At 38.3% G+C, this 23,581-nt stretch overlaps 1 protein-coding gene across 7 annotated transcripts in view; it reads left to right on the top strand.

Annotated features, from left to right (window-relative positions):
* The window catches only part of camta1b (calmodulin binding transcription activator 1b), a 291,768-nt gene that overhangs the window by 13,735 nt on the left and 254,452 nt on the right, over positions 1-23,581 (top strand). For all 7 annotated transcript variants that reach the window (XM_082155754.1, XM_082155750.1, XM_082155751.1 and 4 more), the window contains one exon: positions 7,400-7,503. In XM_082155754.1, the coding sequence (XP_082011880.1) occupies positions 7,400-7,503 (104 nt within the window). The remainder of the gene's footprint in view (positions 1-7,399; positions 7,504-23,581) is intronic.

Raw genomic sequence — 23,581 nt, 5'->3', positions numbered from 1 at the left:
GTTCTTATTGGGGTCACTTAAAGTCACATGTGGGATCTGTACAAACATGCTGCTTATTGACAGTATGAGATCCCTCAGTGCCTTTGCGCAGAAGTCACATTCATCACTTCATTTCAACATAGATCGTTCCGTATTCAGTGACCTCCAATGTCTCCCGTCGAAGAGTTCAGTCTATCTGTCACTTTCTTGACCTAACTCACGAATGCTGACACGGAGTTTCTGAAAAATGTAAAAGAGCTCTTTATGGTGAGATGATAAAGAGTTAAGTTATGCCGTACCTTTGTATCCTCGGTTTAGACGGGACTCTCTGATGCTTGACATTACTTTGAAGGGCAGGTTTGATAGGTGTTCTTCAAAGATTTCCTCAGATCAAGAGTCGGACATCAGTTAGACAAGGGCCACATGCGGGTGCGACGCCTTGGCATTTGCGCTGAATGTTGATTGGTGTTCGTGTCGAACGTGAATGCGTTTTTGTATGTCAGTAGAATTTGAAACAGGAGCGATTCATCTTAATACATTCATAATTAATTATAGTGGGCGCGCATGCCTGTGTGCACCTATAATTGTGTACATGAGAAGGAGCAAATAGTCGACAGCGCTCTATTCGGTTCTATCTTTCTCTACCACCTACGTCCATACGTTTATATCTGTGTGAGTATTAGCAGCGTGTGCGTAGCCTTGTTTTGTTTTTCATTTTCTTTGTTGTTAAGCTTTTTTTCCCTCAGCTCTGCGTCTCATTGGCTACTCTTGGGAGACGGTCGTGAAAGAGAGAGAAAGGCAAACGCTTAAGGCAGCGCTTGGCAGACGGCGACTGACTCTGTGATTAAAATTTGCCTCTAAAGCCACAGTCGTCAGAGTCAGCATAATTTAAAAGCCCCTTACTTTGATGCAGAACAATGAGACTAAATTGCAGTCCTCAGAATCGCTCACTTGTTCTGCCAAAGCATGCACTGAGATAAATGAAGAGACGAGAAATGACAAATAGGAATGGGAAGGGATATATATTCTAGTCTTAATTACCCTGTAAATAAGTTGCTCAACGCCTCGTTCTTTTATAATTCATCCCGGTCGAGTTACTTGGAATGAAAGAGAGAAAAACTTTTGAAGAGAGCCGGCTCATTTAGTCATTGTCTTATGCGAATGTACTGTGCTTTTCTTCTAAATATTTGCTTTAGTTGGAGCATAACAGCCACAGATCTCCCAATTTAAAATGTGAAACGGTCATTAGATCCCAACGTAACTGTTGCCAAGAGAGAGACGGCGCTAAATAAAAAGGCAAATCACAAATGAGATCTTTTCAAACCCACTAGTTTATCCTAGACACCAGTGAGATTGAATGGAGAGCAAATGGTGACTTTGATTAAGTTTCCTGCAGGTTTTTCTTTTGAGGAAAATGTCCTGGTAATCACATCGTACACCTCTACATTCTTATTGTATTCAACAGTTGCCTAATTTTAGGAAATTTAGGCAAAACATCTACATCAGTGGCATGCAGTGGTGTTCTGAAATGAGGAGGCAAAGTCCTCACAGTTTTTCTTTTCTTTTTTCTTTTTTCTTTTTTGTAAATCAAATGTAAATTTATGTCCCAGTTACACTTAATGTTGTCACATTTCCCTGGTTAAATAAACATTACATTACATAAAGTAAGAAACTAAATACAATTCTGTTATACAAATCTATCCGTATGCAATTCTTTTTTTACATTTACAATCTTATTAATGTTCTATTTATTAAAACCAAGTATAAATCTCATCAAATTACAAAGCGATGATATCTAAGTGTGTGAGTTGTTTACTTACTTTTTTTATTAGTCTTATACCATTAACGCCATCATTTTGTTCATTTAGACTGATGATTTGCGAACGCAGAAGACGCACAACATACAGTACTGTGCAAAAGTCTTAGGCATGTTAATATCCACAAAAAGGAACCCAAAAAAATGGTTTTAAGTCAGTTATTTATATATTTTGCTGTAGTGTGTCAGTAGGAAATATCAGTTTACATTTCCAAACATTGTTTTTGCCATTAATTGTAATAATCCAATGAGATTTGTGTATGCACAAGGAGTCTGACAACAGCCGGTCTGATCTGAACTCACCATCATCGAGTCCGTCTGTGATTACATGAAGAAACAGAAAAAACTGAGACAAACTAAATCCAGAAGAACTGCGGGAACGTCTCCGAGATGCTTGAAGAAACCTTCCTGAAAAGCTTCCTGAAAAACAATGCGCAAGTGTACCTGGACAAAAGCCGTTTTAAACGCAAAGGGTCGTTACACCATTGATTTGAATTAGTTAATAGAAGTTAAATCATAAATAAATTCAATTTGTGATTTTATTTTTAACATTTATATATTAACATGCCTAAGACTTTTGCACAGTACTGTATTTTCTCATCGAATTTTTTGAGGAGGCACTGCCTTCCTTGCCTCATCGGGGGAAATGCCCCTGATCTACTCCAGATGTAAAAGTTAGAATTCATGAAAATCACCTGAGCCAGAAAAAAGCAATTCTTCTTGAATGTCACAGACTAAGGCCGGAAACATACTTTATTCAAGTACACAGTATGCAGATAGACAAATTCAGATAATTCAGGTTAGCATGCTGTGAACATTACAGTAAGATTCTCGTCATATTGTCATTGCAGAAAAGTCACTGTAAATGCAGACATTTATGTTTTAGTGCCCCTTGTGGCAACTCAAAGAATGCAATGCGTACTTGAATTGCAGTATATGTGACATTTCGGAATGCAACAAAGTACGAAATTGAGCTATAAGTAGTGTTAATTTTGTCAGCTATTTTTAATTTACTCAGGGGCAGTGTTGGGGAAAGTTACTTTTAAAAGTAATGCATTACAACATTGCGTTACTCCCAAAAAAGTAACTAATTGCATTACTTTTTTTTTGAAAAGTAATGCGTTACGTTACTTTTACGTTACTTTTTCTCACCTGGGATGGGCTTGCTTGTTTTGTTTTTTTAATATTTTTGGCAAATGTTAAGGCCCTTTCACACCAAAAATGAACTGAATAAGCCTCAGGCTGAAGGAAATGCATATTTAAGCTTGTACAGTAGAGGGCGCCGCTCAAACTAACCTTTCAGCTGCGCTGCCTTTCTGGATTAAAGAACAATCCGATTGTTAAGTCTGACGTCACGGGTGACGTTTAGCCTTTTCCGGGTCCAAGCGCTCCTCTCGTCCAGAAATAACAATGGTGGAACCTGTAAATTTATTTACGATCACGTCCTTCTTAGTGAGGCACCCTTGGCGGTCAAAAAGGGTTTCAATTCCTTTAACACCAACAGAGTGGTTAGTGTAGCTCATCACTCAGGTGGCATAATTAAGGGTAGAGTCCAGGCATCAATGAAAAAGAAGATTTACGAGGTTGAAGTGAGTTAGCTCGGGACACGGGACACAGCACTGCGGCATTGTAAAAACACTCAATAATAACCAAAACACTAGCGAAAGCGGTAGGTAGGTAGAGAGGACCTGGACTTTGGACCCGGAAAGAGTATTATCGGAGAGTGGTTACGTCACGACTTAACAACCGAATAATATACAGGAGAAGGAAGTTCAACACTTTTATTTCTAAATCTTATCTAAAGTCATTTTTGCTTAGTATGGTTGAATTAGATAATTGAAGGTCAGCAGCAAAGACATTGATTAATAAAGTGAGATTAAATACACAATGTATATTTGTGTAATTTAATAGTTAATTATAAAAGTTGAGTAAAATTCTGAGATTGCATTTTACTGTTTTTATTCATTTTGAGGAACACTGAATGTTTTCGTGGCAGTGAGATGAGTAAATGCAAGTTCACATTTAGTCTAGAACTACAATAACCATCATGTTTACACAGCGCACACACCACCACCTCACTTTATTTCTCTCAACATGGGGACAGGAGAGCTGCCAGTCAATAAATGTGAAAAAGTAACTAGCGTTACTTATTTGAAAAAGTAACTTAGATATTTTATTGCAAATTGAAAAAGTAATGCATTACTTTACTAGTTACTTGAAAAAGTAATCTGATTACGTAACTCAAGTTACTTGTAATGAGTTACCCCCAACACTGCTCAGGGGTGTGATTCTTCCGGATAAATCCGGAAATCCGGCTTTTCCGACCTGAAAATGATGCTCTCGTAAATCATGCAAATCCCCTTTTTTTTTTTTTTTTGGGTCGCGTGCAAAGCACGGTTCGGGTATTGGTAAACATAATGACCGCTCACCGCTGTCAACGTTTTTTGTGCTTCTGATTCATGTCTTCATGTCACTCCGCAAGTAGTCCATTCATTTGTCACGATGGAACTTCCTTCAAAGCAGAGCTCCACCAAAGAGCCTGCACTCGTTGCGGAAGGTTATCTAAGTGTGCTAAGAATTTTGGACGTGTGGGGCGAACTATTTATTTTCTGAGCTGAAGCCGACAACGGGACAAAATAAATGTAAAGAGAGACATAGTGGAGTTCCTATTTTCGTTTTGACAAGTATAATAAATTCTGTAGTCTACCCCTTACATCAGTGGTTCCCAACCTTTTTTTGTCTGAGACCCCCTTTTTCCCAAGAAAATATTTTAGGGCCCCCCTTCACATTTAATGATATTTTCGCTCTTGTAAGCTTGCAGCAAGGATGACAAAATATGTTGTTTTTAAACAAACGGTATGTTTACTATAAACAGATATGTTTATGCACAAATAATAGCCTATAATATTGAAAATACAATAATAAAAACATTAGTAGGCCCTTTGTAATTTAAAAATGTAAGCCTAGGAGTAGCCTATACATTTGCCCTATTTTAAATGCAATAACAAAAATATCAGTATTCACACTTGTGTGTAGGTAAAAAAAGAATGAGCTATTACTAAATGACTGGTGTCTGGGGCCTCAATACTTGCATGTTATTTGTGAGGCTTTATCAATGTGATATTTTTTAGGCTTTTGGCGCTATAGCGAGCGATAATAAACTTGCGTTTATTAACAGAATAATGCGTCTTTCGGAAGAACATTGTAGCCGGAACTACTTCTCTCTCTGTGTGCGTCTATGACGAGTCACGCAGGTACTGGGCTACTCCGCAGCGGCAGCGATCCGAACCAGGGTAAAATAGTCCCAATGTAATCACTTATTATAGGTGTACCATGTCAGGATAAGACAAAAACACGGTTTGGAAAATGGATTCATGATGATCTCGCTCATTATATAAATTTTGAACAGAAAAAAGTTAAGGACTTTTATTTATTGCAAATTGCTCAAAACTTTTCAAAATATGACGCGACCCCCCACAGAGCTCGCTGAGGCCCCCTTGTGGGCCGCGACCCCCCTGTTGGGAACCGATGCCTTACATGACCTGGCAAGTGATATTATTCTAAAACGCATACGCATAAAACACCCCCGACATGGTTAGAAAATACTGCCTCTAGAGCCAGCTGCACAACGGGAAAATGTCATAGCATGATCAGAATAGCCTACGGAAGCCCTGAACCGCAACGAAAAAAAGAAATAAAGAAGGAAATCCGTAAAAAAAAAGAAAGAAAAGAAAATCTAGCATTTCGAGATTAAAGTCGAAATATTTCGAGATCATAGTAGGTGCGCTGTATATTTTCCTGCTTTTTTGTCCTTTGCCAGTCACACCTATGTTACTCTTAGTCAACCTTGTCCTGTTTTTGTTTAGTCAAGTTTAAGTCAACTAAATGTCTGAGCATTTTATTCTTAGCCACATTTTCATCATTCTGCATGCTTAAACTGAAATGAATAATTAATAATTTTTGCTCAAAATTATAATCACAACGATTGTTGTCATTTGAGAAATGTATTTTTACATTTCATCAGAATTATTGGACTTTCACCTATAAGCACAAATCAAGAGAATGTCAACCCATACGGTTTATTTTACCACATCTAGTTTCCTGATTTATTATAGGCCTACTAGTAAAACAAGAAATAATTTGATGTTTTTCTATTAAAACAACACCTGTGTTTGCCTGTGTTTTCAGATCATACTCACTTCTTCGAGAGCATGTGCACATGATTGCCAGATTGCAAAGATTAAGTATAAGACCGGGTAGAAAACGTGTTCTTTAAACAGATAAACTCTGATTGGGGGATTTAAATTCTTCTGGCAACCGTAAGCATGAAAACTCATAGCGGTCTCTTCTTTTTTCCGACAAAAACAGAGAGTGATTTTGGTCAAGTTTTTATTTTTTAACTACATTTTAGTCTCGTCTTTTTCGTCGGCGATATTGCATGTTGATTTTACAATGTTCATTGTTTAATGACGTTGGTTTCGTCTCGTAATGCTATCGTCTTAGTCATGCAAAAAAAGGTCGTCAATGAACATTTTTCTTCATAGATTTCGTGAACGAAATTAACACTAGCTATAACCACACTTGCATATAGTTTGTGGTGAAAGCACTTGGGTGTTTTCTACAGGGAATTAAACGATCTATGCGGGTCTGAGTTCATGCACAGGTAAAGCAAAGCCAATGTGCATTGGTTCTGGTGTAAGACTATGAACAGGGGAGTGATCGAACCCTCTTCATGTGTCTCTTTCCCTCTGGCTATCTGTTTGTCCTTAATGCCGGAGTGGGAGTGGTTGCTAAGCAGTGTCTCTATGGACACACGGGCTTCATCTCACTCAGATCTGCAGCGTCTCTTTCACTTCTCTCTCGTCTTTTACTGAGGACACACTCCACAAATCTCAGTCCGTCTCTCATTCTCCTTTTCTTTCAGTCTCTCTCACTTTTTTTTTATATTCATAAGCAGGCTCAGCACGCAATATGGAACTACCTTCTCCCACAGGGCTAAACATTGAGTTCCTTAAGAAGCCTGAGCCCTTGATGCAAACGGTTATCAATAACCTTGAAATGCTTTTGCTCTGTTGCCCAATTTGGTTGTTATGTATTTGAGCAGGCACTCTGGCATGATAAGGGAGAGAGAGATAGACAGAGAGAGAGAGAGAGAAAGAGAGAGAGAGAGAGCGCATTTAAAAAAAAAAAAAACTCAATGAAAACAAAATCACGACATTTCTGGATGAAAGCCTTTTGCACGCCTTGTGCTCCAAATATGTTCCCTTTCATTTCACAGTAACATCTTAAGTTTTTTTTTTCTTCATTGCTTTCTGAGTGCTCCCCCTTTGAGGTCCCGTGCCTGTTTTATAGTTTTATATTTCTAAAAAGGTTGTCACAGCTATTTGCGAACGTAACACCTGGGCATGGAAGTTTCCTCAAAGGAGTCCCTTGAGCAATAGTGACATTGTATTCAAACAACTCAGTAATTTACAAAGAAATGATTGGATCTTTGTGTAAAAAAGAACAGCTCCCAGTGTTTTCGACCCTGGAGAGCAGCACAGCTTTGTTTTAATAATCCTGCCCGCACTCCATATTAAATAATCTTTTTTGTGTTGTTCACAGATGAACATGGACATTTGAAAATCTACCTGCCCAAGAAGCTTCTGGAATGCCTTCCCAAATGCTCCTCCCTGCCCAAGGAGAGACATCGCTGGAACACCAACGAGGTAAAAAGCTTCCATCGGTAGTTTTGATGCTTTTTGCTTCACAGGAGTTTGGCGTTTTGTTTGTCCAAATGTTATAATGTGTTTTTAATGGATGCTTATTTTATGCAGAATATATTGTTGGTTATTATTGTGACTTTCATTTGTAATTGTACTTAAGCAGAGAACCAATTAGGAGTTGAGTTTTTAGATTTGACGACTCGGCTAAACAGAAGTTCATCAACATTGCAGTCTTTATTATATTATATTATATTATATTATATTATATTATATTATATTATATTATATTATATTATATTATATTATATTATATTATATTATATTATATTATATTATATTATATTATATCGTTGCTGTCGGACGGAAACCTTCGGAAATGAAAAAAAAAAAAAACACTGCATTTTTCACCACCACATTGATTGTCAATATTGTGGATTTATATGTGGTCAGACACTTACATGTGTCATTATATTATACAAATTTGACCAAAATCAAGATCAGATGGAGTTACTAGGTTTTTTGAGTGGTGAATATTAAAGAATTTCTGACATACAGTATGTGCTTCATATTATGAAGTGCATCATATTATGTTTTCAAGAACTTACAGGTTATAAAGTTTACTGTTGCTATGTGGGCGCTCAGTTTTTTCTGTCCTTTGGCCAAAATCCCATGTTATTAATAACGAAGTGCTATGCAGAGGCCAAGACAGTATCAAATGCTACTCTTCTCTGCTCCTCAAATAGATAAAACATTAGAGCCAATGGAGTTAGGAGGTTTAGTCACAAGCTCTTTAAGGCGAGACACTACAGGTGAATAGGGTAACATTTTTAACTAGCAGATATCACCATGAAACTTTCCCAGTTGATTACCTACATTAAGATGAGAAAAAAAATGTATTACAAGTTTTCTATAATTTAATGTTTAAATATGCAAATTAGGCAATATCTAATTAAATATGTGCTATTTTGCATATATTTAAAAAAACTAAATCTGAGTGTTGGATAAAGCCAGGTTAAACATTATTTTTTCATTGTGTTCACATATTAGATGGGAAAAAAACTACAGAGGGATTTATGGATATCTACTTTTGTTATCCAGTAAAATGATAAAAAAAAGATTTTCGCCATGTTTTTTGGAATAAAATGTTAAATAAATCAGGCTAGGAATAATATATTTACAAATCCCTCTGTAAATGTCTTCATAATATAACTAGGTACAAGACTGGAGAGTTTGGTGTATATCGGTGCTACTGAAGTGGAGATTTCGGACTTGGAGAATGAGAGAAAGGTCATTTTGAGAAAACGGGCTTTAAAGATTTATCATCAGCCAATGAGATTGCGCATTCAGCCCTTTTACTGTCACGATTGGTAGCTGATAAAAAGGAAATGACCATATTTGGATCCGGCAGCATTGTACAGGAGAGAGAGAGCTTTCCAGCGGTGCGTGTGATGACAGGAAGAAGACAGAGATCGCGGAGCAGCGGGAGGATTAAGAACGCAAACTTTTGTTGAATTTATGAGAAATCTACAGACGCGAACAGACAAAGTGTAGTAAAATAAAGACCTAAATGTGTATTTCAGACTTTTTTTCACCACAAGTCTGAAAGAAGACATGTTATTGAAGACAAATATCCAAAAATCTCAAAATTGACCCGTGTTTTTGCCTGCCGTGTCTCGCCTTAATGCTTTTCATTGGTGAAATATCTGCAAAACCCACAGACAGACGTAAACGGTGACTAATAGTATTGATTTATGAGATAAATAAATAAATAAATAAAAATCCGCCAGACGGCGACAATATCATATTTTATTATATATGATAAATATAATCTGATAAATTCTCATATAATATTTTTTATTATTTTTTTGCAGAGATTTTGCCAATTGAATATTAGTATTCCACCAAGATGAAAGAGATTTTCCACACAAAATGTGCATTTTTGCTGACTGCCACATTGAAATGTTTTGATTTCCTCTGTAAATCTGTGTCAGTTTAGTCTAACAGTTGGACTAAAGTGTATCTGCATTGCTTTGAACTTTGTCTTCCTGGCCCGAAGGCGTTCTGACATTCACAGACAAACAAACACACTCAGCAGAGATTAGGTAGGCCTGTTTGGACCGATTCCACAGCACACCTAAAGTCTGACACAACCTCCTACCGTCTCGCTCTCTGCCAACGTATAACACCACTTGAACATGCACCAGATCAGTTTTCTCTTTTTTTTTAAAATTGGAGATCTGGTCTCAAGTGGGTAAGTTGACATATTGAAAGTTGCTACCTGATTTACTGTGGGCTCTGCCAAATATAGAGAGATGAGATTTGTATTGAGCTGTTCTGAATATCTAATAGAATACCATTACAAGATGTATAATGGCCTAAAATTCTTGTTAAAGGAATAGCTGACACGTTTTTTTTCTTAACTGTCTTGTTACCACAGGTTGATATAACATTGTTAATCTTTTTTTGCCCATAAGGATTTGAAGCAGGCTAAACCGTGCACTCACACTTAAGCTTTTTTTCAGCAGGTTGTCTGAGGATTACAAAAGTCAAACAAACTTTTCTAGCCCTGCCTTAAACTCTTTAGCATGATGGAGATGACACACGCTGCTGTAGATGACTTGGGATGATGCATGCCATGACCTTTCAAAATATTTTAGATTCATTTCCATTTCAAAACCGCTATAACTTACGAGAGACGAAACCGCTGATGTCTTGCACATATACGTTTATTTACGATAATAGTTGAAAGTGCAGTTTGATCTGGGGAATGCAGGTGTATTTCCTTTGTTCCGTGCTTGACTGTGTTGTAGTTGAAGAAATGATGGTGCAGAGAGGTTGATATACTTCTCTCTCTCCGTTTCATTTGTGCGCCCTTCGTGTTGGGAAGCCAGGAGTGTGGCTGTCCCTCTGTGCTTTCTGTCAAAGCCTCCGCACTCCCTTTCTCTCAACTTGCAAAGAGTTAGGCTATAAAGTTTCCCAACTGTTTTAACTGTTTGTTTCACCCTCCCCAGCTCCTCTTTTATAGTTCTTTTTTTAGAATTGTGCCATTGTAGAGGAAGATAATCTGACCCCATGCTGATGCAAACTAACCAGCCTCAAAGAAAAGTTCACTACGAGAACCTCAGTGATAGGTATTTGTTTCACATCAAAAAACTATTACACAATCTTTTTTTTTTGTGTGTGTGTGTGTTGTATTTTTGGCCTTTTGTCACTTTTTGAGTAGAAAGTAGAAAGGAAAGGAAGTGATGGGGAGAAGAGACAGGATCAGTCACTGTCCAATAGAGAAAGAGCCGAACTGCGAGCAAAACTGCTGTTCTCAAAATTGCTTATAATTTAAGTCAACTTGAAATAAAAATTGACCCTATTAATACAATTCCTTCTTTTTATTAAGAACGGTGGTTACACTTTACTTAACAATAAAGATGTAATAAACTAACACATGTTTTAGTCCTCATTATTAGCTCTTTAAATATCTTTTTAGCTTTATTTTTATTTCAGTTTTAGTGAAACTAAATTTGTACTTCAACTCATTTAATTTTGGTCAGTTGCCAATGCAGTGTTACTAAATTAAGTTTTTAATGTTAGGTTTTTCATCTAATATTTATATTCTATTTTAATTCAACTTTATTTTAATTAGTTTTTATTTATTGATTGATCTAGTTAATGTTATTTTGTAAAAATACTTTTATTCATTGTTAATAATACATTAAACATTGTTAATTTATCCAACGTTACAAATTGAATTTATGCAACACTATTTTATTAATTTTTTTTTTAATAAATGCTATGAAAGGTTAGACATGGCATTAACTAAAGTATTGATCTTTATTTTGAAGTGTTCAATTGAATCATTTTTAAAAATGTTTTAATTTGAATATCGAAACCACTTTTTACGATCCAATCAATTCCTGATAGATAAACTACAATGTTCAGCTTTTTTTTCTCAGAAATGCACTACATTACTGACATCAAATAGGTTACGAATGTTATTTCATGTCAACTTTGACCCCTCATTATTTGTTAGGGGATGGAAAATAGCAACGATGCTCGGGTCTATCCTCCATGATTACCTGTCCCTCAAGAGCCGGCGTTTGTGGTGAACATGCACTCAGGAAATATTGGCTCCAGGAGCATTAGCCAAATCTGTCATATTCGTTACGGTAGCAACTCGCTCCCAATTTTGCATCCTCACAGGATGAGGAACTTGTTACTGTCAGTAGCGCTATTGCTTTCACTGTTCCTGTCGTCGTCCAAGCTAAACATATCTGACTGTTTAAACAAACACCAGATAAAGCACAGATTGGAGATTAGAAAAAATAGTGAAGGACAGACAATGTGGACAGGCAAAGAAAGATGGAAGGTGGAGGTGTAGCTCTCCCTGCAGATGGAGACATTGTGTGGCCGTTGCTGAAGCGGAGCTACTTTTGGAGGCTGTTAGGAGCAGAAAGTCTCCCTAGTGACACACACTGCTCTTAATGAGAACGAGTTCCTAAACAGCACCGGCTTCTTCCTCCTTCAGCTCCAGTCTCAGACTGAATGCCATGTTCCCAACGACCAGCGCTGAGGTATAATGAGGCCTCTAGCAGGGCCGAATGAGACATCAGGTCATACAAACAAGCACACCTCATGTCCGAGCCTGTGTTTTTCTGCATGAGTTGGATATGTCACGTATATATGTCATAATTTCTCAGATTGGGAGCTGGGAAGAAAGTCTAAATTTATAGTTTTGTCAGTCACTCCATATAACATTCCCACCTCTCCCTTTTCCTCATGGGAAATGACCCTTATTGAAGGTAATGACACGGACGTCTGTTCAGTTGAAAAATTCTTGTACGTAGCCGAATGACCACATTAAAGAACGAAACCGACGGTATGTTGGAAAGGAGGGGAAAACATCAAAACGTAATGGTGTTGTAATGAACACGAGAAGAGGGTGAACGCTGGGGGACGGCAAAAAGTCAATTTCTGTCTTTATCTCTTTTTCTCGTGCTCCGTCTCTCACCGTCAGTTGCTTTACACCTCCTGCTGTTAATTTTAAATACCTAGAAAAAATGTGTACGTGTGTGTGTTTGATAGCTCTCCTATACTTTACCGCACTCCGCTGGGAGTCCTGGAGTGTATCTAGAAAACCTTTGTGATGAGAATATTGTGCCTAAAAACCATCTGCAGGAAAATTTTGAAGTAATCATGATGCATAGTGAAGTCAGAACAGGTCTCAAGAATATTTTATTTTTTGCAGTTCCTCGTCGAATTGGTCAGGAAATGGCGATGGAAATACTGAATAGACAGACGAACGCCTCCACAACGTTGCACAGGACTCCAAAGCAGACGGTCCTTGATCTGAACAAACCCAAAGTTCACATTACCAGTTGAATGTCACAAGAAGACTCGCCGTTGCATTCTGAAGCACGCTTTGCTAAATAACTTTGTCTGAAAGCAATTTATATGAATTCTCATGGCTAAATATGCAGCTAATACAGCGTGGGTATTACTTATTGACAAAGTGTCCTTCAGCCTGGGCGTCCCCCCCTCCTCCCCCTTGTCAAGCATATCGCAATCGCTCCAAAAAGAAAAGACAGAGAATGAGAGATGTGCATTGGGTTTTGTCATTGTTTGACCAATCTAAGCTCTTTGTTAGACCTTCTTCCACCTTCAGGGAAACAATTCCCCTGGATAAAGGAGGGCGTGGAAAATCACAATGCGTGTGTACCGAATCTTAGGGGTAAACACCGAGGATGGGTACGGAGCTTACATGCTGATCTGGTAAGCTGAAGATTGAATTGTATTACCTTGACTCAATGACAAAATCCCCATGTTTTGTAGACTTTGCAAATGCTGAAGCCCCCGTGGGTTTGCTCTATAACGTAGATCGCTGGGATCCCTTTTTGAGCCAGAGGAATGGCTTTGATATCGCCAAAAGATTCATAAGTCGCTCCCTAGCAGCAGGGGATGAACAGCCTGTCAAGGTGAACAATACTCTCTTATTTTGAACGCTTAAACATCTTGAGTAGCCATGGCCGTTGGCTATAGCGAATGCCCCTTTACACACTTACAGAGAGATGCTGTGTCTGTGGCATTCCACCGTAATCTGCTCCAGATGACAAACTGTGCATCTAAAAGTTTTAAGCGTCACAGAAAGTGCTGCTGCTTGCTAGTCCTTGTCCTGTCGAGTTCCCCGGCACGATTGTTTTATTTTAAATCTCTCCGTTTTTTTTTTTTTTGTGTGTGTCTGTGTGTCCTCTTGGTCTAGATATTGGCATCACGGATCCAGCTTTACCTCTGTGATAAGTGCCAGAAAAGTGGTTCCCCTGCCTTAATCTTAGCTGGCACTACCCCTCTCCTCTGGGTCCCTCTTCTCTTCCGGACCGTCTAAGTTTCTCCTCACATAATCAAAGGAAGCAGATGCTACTAGTCAACCCTTACCCTACAGGGAATGCTGGGAAATTTAGTTTGTGTTTGTATAAGCACAACTTTGGCTTCTGTGGAGCGGAAGGGTCTCTTGTCGCACAAACAAGCTAGGTTTACCGCTTCACTTTCCATTACAACAAATAATGTAGTTTTAGCCAGCACCACATCTGTTGTATTTTTGACCTTTTTGTACTTGTTCAGACAGGGAAAGGACTAACTTAGGATCTACATCTTGGATTTTCTGCTTCATGATTTGTTTTTCAGAGTGTCAAGAGGCGTTCACACTCAGTATGTTCACATACGCAGTTATAAAAGAGCTATGGCGGTAATTTTGTGTAGTTGAGCTGCAATCTCCATCTGTCTGTATGCTATTTATTAGTAAATGTTCAGGTAAAGATCATATTCACAACAAGTCTTATAGATTCTGACCAGCACATACACTACTGTTCATGAGTTTAGTAAGACTTTTAAAATGTTTTTGAAAAAAGTCTCTTATGCTTACCAAGGCGGCATTTATTTGATTAAAAAAACAGTAAAACGGTATTGTGAAATATTATTTCAAAATGTAAAACAACTGTTTTCTATTTAATTTATTCCTGTGGTCAAAGCTGAATTCCAGTGTCGCATGATCCTTCAGAAATCTTTCTAATATTCTTATTTGGTGCTCAATAAACTTTAATTTTTTTGCATTATCAGTTGAAAAATTGTGAAAAAAGTGTGACAATCATGATATTCCATCCATCCATCCATCCATCCATCCATCCATCCATCCATCCATCCATCCATCCATCCATCCATCCATCCATCCATCTATCTACTGTATCTACTGTATCTATCTATCTATCTATCTATCTATCTATCTATCTATCTATCTATCTATCTATCTATCTATCTATCTACAAACACTCATTAAAATGGCTGTATTGTCATTGCAAATAGTCATCAGTTTGAGTGCCCTGTGTTTTTGTTGAGACTGTGAGTAAGTCTGAATGATTATGACACATCTGCACAAACAGACTTTGCCATTATTTTCTCTCCTTGTCCAAGTGTTACTCTGACATGTGGATGCTCTGTTGGCGTAATCAGGCTTGTTAAAAAGAATCCACCGGATCCCCTCCGGAGTGGGTTTAGCCATGTGCCGCTATCCCGGGGATTACAGCTTCCTTGAAAGGATTAGCACAATGCTGATTAGTTTGATTTCATTCTTCAAGCCAGAAAAAAGCCAGTCCTCTTGATGTTTATGAGATTTATTTTAATACATTTCCTCTTGTGGAAACAAATTATGCAGACTTTTTTTTTTTTTTTGGAACTGTCAATATAGGCAGAAAGCTTGCGTTCTCTCGCTCTCGTTCTTGCTTGCTCTTCGTTCAGTTTCGAGAGTTTTTCCCAACCGAGTTGAAGAGCAAAGCTCCCTGATTAGTAGAAATGAAGAGGCAAAAAACAACAACATTTATTTCCTCTTTGCATCTGGTACGGGGAACGCGTCGCCCCCTGTCGTGGTAATTAAAGATGACTCCGTGCAGGCAAATGTTTGAGGAAATGGAGACTGAGCCGCTGAGGAGGCGATGAGGGAAAAAGGAAAGGTCACGCTGCTTTGTTTTTGCAAACGGGGAGGCTTTGGGCTGTAAGGAGCTGATTTGTGAAGGTGCCTGGATCATGATCGGAATAGTAATTCGAAGAGAGGCTGCTGTCAGTCTGTGGTAAAGGTGTATCTGTAGGTCCATGAAGGAATGCAGAAAGATGCTAGCGAGCGTGCGCTGACCGATGCAGTGAATTGCAAAACGCTCCAGGCAGCCTCAATTTATTTATTTTTTTGTGTGTGTGTCTGTTGTGCTTGCGTCTATGTACAGTATAGGCAGCAGAATGCTTTTGCTTTTTGAGTGAAACCTGATGTCACAGTTATGCTTAGTTTAATTTTCATTTTCATTGTATTCAGTTCTGATTGTGTCTGCCTTTATCTAGTTAAGTTTTCCTTTATTCTAAGTTTCCCACCACTAGTGTGTCTCATTGGTTTCTCATTAATTATATACGACCTGTTTGTATTTAGTTCATCATCCTATGTGTATATAAGCCCTCCGTTTCAGTTCCTCACTATCTGGTGTTGTTGGTGTAATGGACACACAGTTATGTTGTACCTGCCTATCGGAATGCCGCTTTGGTTTAGTTTTATTGAAGTTAACCTCTTTATTTGAACTTTATCTTCATTGTCTCCATCCTTCGTGGACTAACCGTGACACCTGAAGGGATGTTTGGAGGAAAAATGGACCCCATTTACTTTCTTTATACACTTTCATGGTCTTATTGCGAAGGATTTACTTTCTAGAACGAGCAAATGTTTCCAAATTGGGGGCAGGAAAAGGGGTTAAAATATATATTTGAAATCTTTAATATTATATAATTTTTTAATAAATTGCTATATTGTTTTTGTTTGGGATTGTCAAATTTAATGTTATTTTTAACATTTTAAAATATTATGTAATTTTTAAACAAATTATAAAATTTATATTACTGTCAGGAATCATGTGTTTTAATCAAGCTTACAGTATATAATTTTTTTGTTTACATATTTTATATATAGGCTTTCACATGTCATAGTCCTTCATATGCCTCACATGTTATTTTTTTTTATATAAATTATATTTTTTATGTAAATATTTTTTTTCTTTTAACATATATTTGTAGGTTTTTCTTTATACATTAACTTTTATATATATTTTAATTTTATTTTTAAGGTTCAAAAAGGACAGAAACCCCCTGATATGCACTTTTATAGTCTAATCAATCCCCAGTGGATAAAATCAAGTCTTCTCAAAGAATTGCATGACATTATGTAAGTAAAATAGCTTTTTCATGCTATTTTTCTAGCTTTTTTCTTATGAACCTGTCACTTACTGAGGTCAGATAATCTGTTGTGGCTTCTCCATCTATATAATCTGAGCTCCTGTGTAATTTCACCTGCTTCTGAAGCAACCAGCGCTTGTATGCTTCCCCTCCATTCCCCTTTGCTCCTCCTGTCTCCAATCCCACGTTACCCTCATTCGCTCCACAACCCCTCCCTTTTTTCGTGTCTCGTATGCACTGAGGTGTAAAATTATTCAGGGATAGAGGGATAGATTTCTCCCTGTTGAATTGAACCACTGGGTAAGGCTTTTGTGCCAGGCCATTGTAATTGACTGCCGCTTTATTTACAGGGTGAGTGTGTGTGTGTGTGTGTGTGTGAGAGAGAGATTCTGGAGCACTGCTTGCTTCCCTGTTCATTTTATTTTTCCATACATGTGACTGTTCTCTCTCGCTTTGATCCGCACAGCACTCTGGCAGCTTGTGCAATCATGAAAATTGCCCGCATGGCTTGTTCTTAAAGTTTGCAGGACAGACTTCATGTTATTTAATTACATGAAATCCATTCCTTTTTTCCGAAGCCACTCACAAATGTACGGGAAAAAGGGCGTGTTTCCTTTTCACACATTCCATGATTGGCACTTGCTGGATCCAACTAATTATTCCCCTGTCAGTCTTCCCAGTGGCCTCTTGGATGGAGCACAAACATTCTGCTGCCCTTTGGAGGGATTTAACAGCAACTCTTGTGACTGCTGTTCTCTTGAAAGAGGCCTTGCCCCCTCCGGTTGTTGACAAATGGCTATAGACTGGCGTGGTGTCAAGTTGTTAAAATGTACGGTGGTGTGGAGTCAGAGAAGTTAATGGTTTTTCATACTTCTCAATTTTCCACCCTTGATTGCGTTGGCCTGCTCACCACTCCTCATGGATGTTTACGAAGACGGCTCGAACGCCGGAATGGATTTAAGCGTTATGTAAGCGGAAGGCTCAGGTAATGCTGTTACGCCGGCTGCGGCCCCAACATTTAACATATGATCCATTCACACTCGACTACCTCCGTGACTCCAGTAGATTGAACGAGAGCATCCATTCAGTCATATGCTGTGATACACTACAGCTGCTGGGGGGAAGCTGTCAAATCTCATTATGCTGAATACTGCCAGTCAACAAGCAGCTCCCATCTTCGCCAATGAAGACTTTACTATCCGCAAGCCTCCTGACACGCCGTATTGATGGATCGCAGTTCATCGCCGGCGAGGAAACGGACTTAATGCTTTGAGTGCATGAGGAGGAGAGTGGGGTCATTTACTGGGGTTCCTGTAAACCACAATGGAGAGTTTATGAGGAATAAGGGATTGAGGGTGATGGTGAGCACATTCCCTTTGAATGATGCATTGCTTCTTCTCTTTGCAGAGCTCTTACCTGCTTTTCCTCTGATGTCCTTTAAGCACAGATAGATAATGATCGTAATTTTTTACATGTGAGAGAAATTGTAAATGGGGAATTTTCTGGGATTCTGTGTTGGGACTCATCTTCCGCCCTGTGATGGACAGGTGAACACTGGGTTGGTCAGATACTGCTGGCCATACAGCCATTCAATCTGATAACGCCACATTTAATTGTCAGTGAGTGACTCGTCTTGGGATTTAGGACTAAAAGGCTCTCTGAATGTCCTTGAGCAAATGTCAAGAGCGGGATGAGCATTGTGGTTGAAGGAAGGAATGTTGCTTAAATTCATGTGGCACAATTTTTTGGGGGTCCCTAATTCTTATAGGAGGCCTAACACATTTCCCACATTAATATAATTTATTATTAATTCAGTATTTTTATAACTTATTTTATTGTTGTTTTATATAACTGTATAACTGTAAAAAAAAAAAAAAAATCATGCAACCAAGTCCAGAAAAAATGGTTTTAAGTCAGCTATTTATATATTTTTGCTGTAGTGTGTCAGTAGGAAATATCAGTTTACATTTCCAAACATTCTTTTTGCCATTAATTGTAATAATCCAGTGAGATTTGTGTATGCACAAGGAATCTGACAACAGCCGGTATGATCTGATCTCACCATCATCGAGTCCGTCTGTGATTACATGAAGATTTTTTTAGGCAAGGTATTAACATGCCTAAGACTTTTGCACAGTACTGTATATTAATTTATTCATTTTTTTTTTTTGTTAAAGGTTTGTCACTTTGAAAGTTTAAATCCTTCCACAGGTGATGGCCAAAAAAAAAAAAAAAAAACCATACAAAAAAAGCAAAAACAGGTTGCATTAGTTAGGCTGTACTTGTCATATAGTAACTGTACTTTAAATAACTTTAGATGAAAGTAGCATATAAATGACAAATTCGTTTTTTTTATTTTTTATTTAGCTTTAAGTTATCTTCAAATTCGCAAATCCTGCGTAGTCAGAAAGAGTGTGGAAAAACAGAAAGGTCTTGCTTGTTGGGAAATAAAAAAATGGTGCCTCATAATGTCCTCGGCTAAGTCTCTTGCAAGGTTCAATTTATACTGTATTCACTGTGCCGGTTCCTCAGTTTTATGACTTTTATAAAAGTCATCATTTTTCTCTGCCTTTGAGAATGTGTTGAGTTGACAGGCCCGGGTTGGCTCTCCATAAAGAGATCTCTTTTAGCAAAGAGCAGGTACCCTGTCCAGTCTCAACAGTGGCAACAGCCTTATCCCTGCTTAGCATTTATGAGTTCTGCAAATCATGTAGCAGCTCAGCCTTTGGCAGCTTGACAAGATTCTCCAGACTGGAGGCTAACGGGCCTGTCACTCGGCGCTGGTTCGGCCCAACAAAGGCTTGTCAGGGAAGGTGAGGTCTGCTGCTCGCAGTTAACGAGACACTCAACTAACTTGAGAATTTCTTTATTTTTTATTTTCTCGTCTTGAGTGAGATATCCACCCTGAAGGACACGGATGGATGGTGACTGAGACTCTATTTCTGCTAGATTCTAGGGAAGCGGAGACTTCCCATGTTAAGCTGAGGGAGGTGAGATTGCAGAGGTCATATTTGCAGCCATTATGAGTTTTGGAAGTGTAAACCAACATATTTTTAAACATTTAAAGTTTGACTGCTGTGCATTGGTGGGTTTCTTAGGAATAAAGTGTAAGTAAACATGCAAAAAAGATACGAAGGAGTGAAATAAACAACCGCCTTTGTCACGGATGCTTGCCAGCAAATGACTAATGCAACAAGCATAAAGAAACTTGTAAATTGGAGGCCAGAGGCACTTTGTGTGGATATCTGGGCCTTTAGAATCTGTGCTTTTACAACCACAACCATGCGGCTCCTGTGTGTGCATTGAGACGGGAAAGCACTTTTCCATGACACCAGATGTCACCTGAAAGATGACTGGGTGTGTTTTTGCTGCCTCCGTCATTTTCAGAGTGTTGAAAATGGCAGTCATATCCCTATGCTGTCTCACAGAGCTGTTTATCGAATTTCCTAACACACTCTCTGAATGCAGTGCTGGCTCAGAGTTAACGCAGATAGTGACTCAACCCTGGCTTACTTTTCTTGCTGTTGAAAGGTACCAGAAAAAAATTTGGACACTGACCTGACTGGATGTATGTCTCATGATCTTAAACGTTTTCATTTTGAAATGTTATGTTTTTTTTTATTCATTTATATAGATATCGAATTATGGAACTCAATGCAAATAATCTATTTCTAGTCAGTGAATAATTATTTCATAGTTTTTGCTATTATTCTAAAATGTGTAAACATAATAAAGAAGGAGTAAGTGTGTCCAAAGTTTTGATTTAGAATATTTTCTTTATTACTGCGACTGACCAGCCATTGACTATTGGTTGTCCACACCAGGGGAAATTACACTTCTTCTACTTCCATAAATTCTCCTCTGTATAAGCATAATGTAATTATGCTGCATTAAAGGGGCTTATTAGATAGGATTATGGTAGACTAGAATGAAAGACTTAAACCAGAACCTTTAACCCCTAATCAAATACTTTTAAATGAGTGATTCAATGAGATAATCTTTTGCCCCTAGCGTGAGCCACGGCCAAATACAATGGGGTCCAAAAGTCTGAGACCACTACTGAAAATGCTTCTAATTTATTTATTTAACATGTTCAGTGATAAATGAATATGGGTTTCAAAATGTTTTAGTATTTAATAATGTATTTGCAGCAATCCAATGTCTGATAGATTTTCTTAGAATAAGTGCAGAATCTTTAATGTAAGATTAATTTAATTAAACAATTGTTAGATTTTAAAAGGGCGGGGGGAGGGGGGGTCTCACACATTTGGACATTATGTATTGGAAGCAAGATGTCACTCTCAGCAATGCACAATCATGCTGAGACATTTTTATACAACTGTAGCACATGCAAATTTGTATGTTGGCAAATTTGAACATGCACCCCCTGACTGCAGTGCCTGGTCACCCCAGACTGTGTTTTAAGAGTGAATTATTATATACATTCTGCTTGTTCTGTGCTGTAATGCCTCCTCTCTCTATCTTCCCTTCCTGCTGTCCTTTAGCAGAACCTTGAGGCTTCATTAAAATTCTGCTGAATACCCCCCAATGTGCAACACACTCTTTCAATCTCTACACCACACACGCCCATGCACACAATTGCCCTTTGTTACGTATACATTTAAGTGGAAATTCATAGCTACTGTGGCTTCTCCACCGCTCTGCATTTCTCAAAGTCATGTTTACATAATTAGTGTGTGTTTCGGGTGCCTCAGCGATTTCGAACAATGAAAAGGTTAGTTTGTTTGGTGTAGAGATGGCCACCGCCATTAGACAAGAGGAGCTCACTGCTTCTTTTAAAGACTTTATTTCCCCACTGCAGTATTGTCTATGTCAAGTAGTACTCAAATGACCTTTTCACCTGTAATACCTCTGTTTGCTCTGTGTGACATCTGGGAAACCATTGATTCGTGATACTAAACATTATGTGATTTCATCGAGTCGAGGATCAAAAGGGAGTAGAGGTGTGTTTGTCTTTGCGTGTGTGTCAGAGCCAATGTCAGTTGGTAGTAATTAGTAGGGAAGGTAAATCTATTAAGTTGATCTGGGGAAATGGCACATCCCGTAATCTGTTATGCTGTAGGTGGTGAACAAATCCCCCCCCCCACCCCCGAGGTCACCTGAGATATATAGCCCTCTCTCAGCTTGTGTTCGCTCACTGCTGTGTTGAAGCGGGGCGTAGGGCAGGAGGAAGAAATGATATTTCCCTTCAGAAGGAGTACCTGCCGTGCCCTCCACTGTTAATTACCACAGATTGACTTGACTTATCAAGCGGGTGCTGTGTGCAATTCATCGCTGCAACTCGTCTCTTTGGTGAGAGAGGTCTCTGCTTTTTGCTCATTATACATGTAAGGGTGTAGACGTGGCACTTTGGCATTTCAGTAGAGATATGAAGAGGAAGGAATAACTGAAGAAAGAGTGAAGGCTGCTTTACATGAGGCTGTCAGGGTTCCTTCTCATCAACTCTTGGCTGCCAGGCATGAAGTTAGGACACAGCACAACAACATAAACTCTGTCTCAAATTACACAGAAAGTCGTTTTTTTTTCTCAAAGTCGGGTTCTGGAAGTAAATGTCCTGCTCGTGTTCTCTGTAGAGAAATAGATTTTAATTGATGATATGTGCTTCTGTAGAAGCCACAAGTCAGTGTGAATTCAAATGTTTTAGTTTCCAGTCCCATGAAGCATTGCAAATGGCGTAATTGAATTAGTCTTTCTGCCTATACATCCATCTCAAATAACTTTTATAATTGTATTTATTTGACTAATCTGCAATAAACATCAAATATATTTGCATTTTAAACTTTGTAATATATAAGTGTCTATCGATTGGTAGTTTTATTTGTTTTAATCAATTATGTCATTTGCAATGCAATTTGCAATCCATGTAAGGTCATGATTAATTTCTGGGCTGGTTAGTTTGGTTAATGTAGTCTTTACAGAGTTTTTTTGTTGTTGTTTTTTGTCTTTTGGAGAAAATAACTGCTATATTCCTCAAAGTTGACAATTACTTTTGTGCTCTGTTATGTTCACTTAACTCATTTGATGTGTCCAAGTATGAAATTCTATTTCTGTTCTGTTTTGAGACTTTAGTTTTCCAAAATTTTTTTATTTTTCTACAATTGATCAAGACATTAATCTTTGCAGTGCAGTTTCAAATGTGTCATGCCATTGTGGTAGAATTGGTTAAATTGTAAATCTTCTTCAACTCTCTGTCTTGTAAGATCCCCATTGCTCATTGAGTGTTGGTTTAGAACAAAGGCAGACCACACGTTGAAATCTGAGAGAGGTAGGCCGATCGAGCATTAATCCACATGTTTGTGTGTCTGTATTTGCTTGCATTCATCATTGTACACCCACAAATCCTGGTAATCACGTTAGGTGTGACAAAGTGGCTATTTGTATGCTCATGGACAGGGAGGAATATAAATGCTTTGTGCAGAGTAAAGCAGAGAACAACCCCCGAACTCTCGATTTGAAGGTTTCTATTTTCAAGTAATCCCCGACAAACCTGGCAAATGTACCCGCCACTCTCATACGTTCCATTGCTTTGAGTGCATGCCGAACAACATGGCGAACTTTCAAACATTACCCACAAGCCCTCCACAGCTGTTATGTTGGAGATGTCTAGGCCTTCAAGAAATTTATGGTCTGCATCTTCCTTTCACGCTCAGACAAACTCCAGGGCTTAGATCCAAAGGTCCTAATCACACGCCGCCTTCCACTTACACCATTTATCAGAGCGTCTCCAGCCCTGAATTATTCAGCTTTTTTGCTCCAACAATAAAAACTTTCCCCTTTTTATTTATAATTATTATTATTTTAAAGAGCAGCC

The sequence above is a fragment of the Leuciscus leuciscus genome (assembly GCF_965113295.1).
Source record: "Leuciscus leuciscus genome assembly, chromosome: 23".
Lineage (NCBI taxonomy): Eukaryota > Metazoa > Chordata > Actinopteri > Cypriniformes > Leuciscidae > Leuciscus > Leuciscus leuciscus.
The sequence above is the reverse complement of the archived record's forward strand: the minus strand, read 5'-3'. Positions and strand labels throughout refer to the sequence as shown.